General features: G+C 50.7%; 1 protein-coding gene across 1 annotated transcript in view; it reads right to left on the bottom strand.

The window, feature by feature from the left end:
* The window catches only part of TMEM63A (transmembrane protein 63A), a gene marked incomplete in the record, with an annotated part of 46,034 nt that overhangs the window by 7,742 nt on the left and 32,958 nt on the right, over positions 1-5,334 (bottom strand). Inside the window, 4 exon segments of the mRNA XM_027775235.1 lie at positions 22-102; positions 3,602-3,664; positions 4,108-4,194; positions 4,337-4,443. Of these exon segments, the coding sequence (XP_027631036.1) occupies positions 22-102; positions 3,602-3,664; positions 4,108-4,194; positions 4,337-4,443 (338 nt within the window).

Here is a 5,334-nt window from a genome sequence, read left to right as displayed (position 1 = left end):
ATGAGGCCCGGCAGCCGCAGCAGCTCCATGCCGTTGCCGATAAAGGCCGAGGCGATGACGTAGTTCACGAAGAAGGCGCCCTGGTCGGGCAGGAAGACGCACCTGGGGAGACAGGGCGGGTCCATGCTCTGAGAGCCAAGGGAGCCTCCTTCCCACCCCAGTCAGAGGCAGGCCCTGGACCGGGCGAGGAAGCCCTCAGCATGGAGACAGAAACAAAACCCAACCTCTCAGAGCTTCCATCCCAGCTGGGACTCATAGAACAAACCAGTAAACAGCACGCGAGTGCAGTGCAGGGGAGGAGCTCGCTCTTACTATGGCGGCAGAGAAGCCTTTCTAACGAGGCATCTTTCTGCAGACACGTGATCTAGCGGCCTGGGAGAGGGGACTCCAGGGAAAGGAACACCAGGCAGTGGCTCTGACGGGTGTGTCTGGCTTAGTCAGGGAATAGCAAATGGGCTAGTGGGCTGGAAGGGAGCACGTGAGGTGAGAGGGTGCAGGGCCACAGGAGAGCGGGGAGAGTGGCGCCCCAGAGCTGAGAGAAAACAGCATTTCAGGAGGAAGCCTTGGTTACATGCGCCGGATGTTGCTCACAGATTACTTGAGATGTAACTCAACTGGACCCAGGTCAGCAGCCCGAGGCTTCCCTCTGCCCACCAGGCCCACATGTCCCTGTGGCTGACGCTGGCAGTGGATTGTGGCATGGAGACCCTGTTAGCAGGGCCCCCCTGTCTCGCAGAAAAAAGTAAATAAATTAACTTAAAATATAAATACATGAGGCTGAAAGGAGCTGAGGGCCAGCCAGGGCGGGAGAGCCGCTCTGACGGGCGAGGGCACCGGGGGTGGGGACCAGACGGCTCCTGCTGCTGCCCCTGTGTGGGACGAGAGAGGTCCTGGTGGAGCTGGTGAAACAGTCAGACTAGGATCTGTCTAGGAGAGCTGGCAGCTTGCCAATAGACTCGGGTGGCGAGGGAGAGAAAGGTGACACGGTGAGGTCTAAGGCCTTTTGCCAAAGCAACTGGGGGGAAAAAGAATAAAAAACATGGAAAGAAGAAAATTGGGAGCAGCAAGTCTGAGGTAAAGGTCAGGCGTTTGGTTTTGGGTAGAGTCCGAGATGCCCAGGGAACTCCAGATGGAGCTGAGGCAGGCAGGCCTGAGTTGTAACCGTGGGTGCTGCCCACAGACTTCAGTTGAGGAGTAGTGGGAGGCACTGAAGCCCCAGGCCCAGAGGAGTTTACCTAGAGAGGCAGAGCGAGAGAAACCCAAGGTATCTGAAGCTGGGAGGCTGTGAAAGGGCCCAGAAGGAAGCCAAGAAATGGACGTCACGGGATAGGAGAGCCAGGAGAGCGGAATCTCAGAGCCGAGAGAAGACAGCGTTTCAAGGAGAGAGGTTCCATTCATCTATCGGCTGCTGCTCACAGCTTTCTTACGATGGGGACTGAGAGGTGGCTGCTGGGTGTGCCGATCTGGAAGTGGCCATCAGCCTGGACAAGAGCTGGCTGGGTGTATGAGTGTCTCTCTGGCTGCCAGCTTCTGAGTCAGCAGCTTCCCTAGAACTCATTTAAACTAATTCACCCCATCCTCACAGGTAGCACGGCCAGCCTTCCCTACAAACACTCCTTTGGAAAGTCGATCCGAAGCCTTTATTAGGACCTAAAGTGTAACGGGCTGGGGTTGAATTCTTAACTAGCTGGAAAACCTGGGCAAGTTGTCCAATATGTCCTGTTTTATTTTGTTTTTAGAATTATTTTTTATTTAACTCTACTTACCCATTTAGTTATTTATTTCAATTTGACCAGAGAGGGAGAGACAGAGAAAGTGAGAAAGCAAGCCACCAGGTCTGAGACAGAGAAAGTGAGAAAGCAAGCCACCAGGTCTGAGACAAAGTGAGAAAGCAAGCCACCATGTGGGAGTCTAGCACCCCTAACCACCATGCCACCTGCCAGCCCCAGTTGTCCAACATTTCTGAGCCTTGGTCTCCCTGTCTGTAAAATGAAGATACTAATAGTATCTACTGCATAGGTTGGTATAAAGGTTAATGAGAAAAATAAGTATAGGGACCAGCAGTTAGCGTAATGGCTATGTCGCTGGATTCCCACATAGTCGACCGGGGTTCGCGTCCTGGACCCGGTGGCTTAAAACTCACGCCGGGCGCGTGTGCATGCATGCCCAAGATCCCGAGAGGAGAATGGAAGAGAAGGGATTGTGGCGTGGCCATCCCCCCTGGGGGGTGATTTCTCGCTGTCTCTCTGTCTCTCTCTGTCTGTCTGGCGAGCGCACACGCCCTATAGCAAAAACCTCTCCAAAAAAAAAAAAAGAAAAGAAAAGAAAGAAAAAGAAGTATAAAGCATTTAATATAGTGCCTTTTCTTTTCTTTTTTTAATAATTATTTATTATTTAATTCCATTAGTTATTATTATTATTAATTTGACAAGACAGAGACAGAGAGAGAGAGAGAAAGGGAAAGCAAGAAAGCAAGCCACTGTGGTTAGCCATGTGGGAATTCAGTGCCCTTAACCTCCACGCCTCCTGCTGGCCCCAACATAGTGCCTTTTTAATAGCTACTACTGGGCTGACCCCATAGCACAGCAGTTAGGCACTGCACAGAAGCAGCTGCATCCCACATGGCTGACTAGGGTTCAAGTCCCAGCTCTGCTGACCTGAAAGACACACTGGGCATGAGTGCATGCCCAGATCTTGCTGGGGTGAAGAAGTGGAGGAAAAAGGATTGCAGCGTGATCAGGCCTTGTAGGGAAGGGGCGGGGGTGTTTGTGCATGCTCTCTCAGTCTCTCTTTCATGCATGCATACTGTGGCATGAAGTGATAACTATTACTATTAACTGGGTGGACCAGCAGTTAGCATAATGGCTATGTCACTGGGCTCCCATGTAGTCGATCACAGTTTGAGTCCCGGACCCAGTGACTTTGACTTAAAACTCATGCCGGGCACGTGTGTGGATGCCCAAGATCCAGAGAGGAGAATGGAGGAGAAGGGATTGCGGCGTGGCCATCCCCCCTGGGGGGTGATTTCTCGCTTTCTGTCTCTCTGTCTCTCCCTGTCTATCTGGCAAGCACACAGGCCCTATGGCAAAAAAAACCTCTCCAAAAAAAAAAAAGGAAAAGAAAAAGAACTATTAACTGGGTGTGGAATAAGCTTAAAATACTAATGAAGACACACATCAGCAATGTTTCATTCCATTCTCCAAAACTAACCCCAGACCAGACAACTATTCTGGTGGCCACGTTCAGTGGTAATTCTACTTCCTCCCTCCCATGTACCACTGAGAGCAGCAGTTCTTCCTCCCCATGCAGCTCTGTGCTTAGCGAGTAAGTTCCAAAGAAGGAACAAGGCTGCCCCTAATTGAGTTCTGGCCTGAAAGAGTAACCACAATTCTATCAGAACAGTACAAAGTGGGTCAGCCCCGCCGTGAGTGCCAAGAGCCCGGCAGGGGTGGTGGCAAAGCCCCAGGCCCTGCCTCTGGGGAGAAATGAGCCTGTTCTGAACACACAACTGCCCCAGCCCTCCCAGTGCAGGCCCAGCTCCAGCCCCTGTGGACTTTCACCCAGGGCCTTGGCCTCAGAATGCCACTTGGCCCGTACTTACTCCAGCCTGATAGAGGCCTCAGAGGTGTTTTTGTCAAAGAGCCACCGGAAGAAAAAGTCCAGGCTGCAAAACAAATGAATCCCGTAAGAATGAATTTCCAGCATTCCGTGTGAGCACCACGCATGACTTCATTTTGTTCCGTTCTAAAAACCAGCTGACTCTGAAGACCTGCGTTTGTTGTCTAGGACGCCACCACAGTGTGGCTGACCAGGGCCTGCTTTAACAGAAACCTCCTTCTTCCCCATAAACAAGGTCATGATTAGACCCTCCCTAAGAGGAAGGCCCTCAAACTTTATTTGAGAAAGGTTTTCAAACTTTATTTTTCCTTTAAGGAAGGAAGATCCTATGTGAAGAACAGTCATTGGACCAGCGACACTCCAGTGAATACAAGGAACTTAAAGGTTCTCAGGGGTTTATATTTACTCCAAAATCATTCCATTTCCCGGGCAGTGCCCTCTAGACGTGACCCTGGTTCCCAATGTAGAGCAAGAGGCAGGGGCGCATACCTGGTGAGGCCAAGGGAGGGCAGGATTAGCACCATGAAGATCAGGAATATGTAGATCTTGGTCATCATGTTCCAATTTTCCCCTGACCTGTGGGAAGTCAGAGTGAGCACACGTGGTCTCCACAGTGCTCCAGGCGTCCCCGGTAAGGCCCCTACCCCGGGCAAGGGGCGGTTGTTAGGGGTCAGAGGTTTTCATCCCCAGTAGGGGCCTGGAGGCTCCCAGCACTCACTTGGTCCAGTGAGACTCCAGCAGCGTTGAGTAGTAGACCATGGTGGGGAGCAGGGCCGAGAAGGACCAGAGGAGGAGGGTAGGGAAGAACTGGCTGATGATCGGGTCCTGGAAGACGAGGCCACCACAATGAGCTGGAGGGGCTGTGAGCCGCAGAGGCTCTGAGGCCGAGCCAGGCTGGCATGGCAGCTTACGGGACTCCCGGGGTTTGGGTCACCCTTGATCCCCTGAACCAATATTGCATTGAGGAGTCCACAGTAGGCAGTCCATCAATGTTGGTTGAATAATCAGTAACGGCACCTTACATTTGAGTAGCTTTTTCAGCAAAGCAGGCAGTTTCACATACAACTGAACCCCACTCCCCTGACTAAACAATCACCTTCTCCGTTCCCTGGAAAACTGTCTGGAGACCAAGGCTGAAGGCCAGAGCTCCTCTCCAACCAGCCTGCCTGTCAGCAAGCCCTGGTCACACAGGGGCTTGCCAGGACTCTACTGTGTCTGTCCCTACTATATTGAATGGCTCAATTAACATCTTACTTTCACTGATTAAATGAACTTAAAAGTAGAGAAAAGCTGGGGCTAGCAGGTGGCATGGTGGTTGGGGCTCTAGACTCCCACTGCGGTTTGAGTCTCAGACCTAGCCTAGTGAGAACCCCCCGGCCCCCCCCGCCACGACCCCCCCACCCCCCCGTGCCTACACATGACCTATAGCAAATTTAAAAATAATATTAACAATAAATAAATGTTTTTTGAAGTAGAGAGCAACATTCTTTGAAAACTGAATTGGATAGTTTGGGAAGACTAGGGAAAGGCTATTTTCTAAAAAAAAAAAAAAATGCTGTTAAATTATTCAAGAGTAAATTAACCATACAAGACCAAGGTGTATGAAATCTGGGAGCAATCTATACTTAGAATGTCTGCAAGTCTCTCTCTCTCCTGTTTTTTAATAATTATTTATTTTATTTTATTTATTCATTCATTGATTTTTTTTTTTTTTTA

This window comes from Tupaia chinensis, unplaced genomic scaffold (genome assembly GCF_000334495.1).
Source record: "Tupaia chinensis unplaced genomic scaffold, TupChi_1.0 Scaffold000532_1, whole genome shotgun sequence".
In the NCBI taxonomy this organism is placed as follows: Eukaryota; Metazoa; Chordata; class Mammalia; order Scandentia; family Tupaiidae; genus Tupaia; species Tupaia belangeri.
The sequence above is the reverse complement of the archived record's forward strand: the minus strand, read 5'-3'. Positions and strand labels throughout refer to the sequence as shown.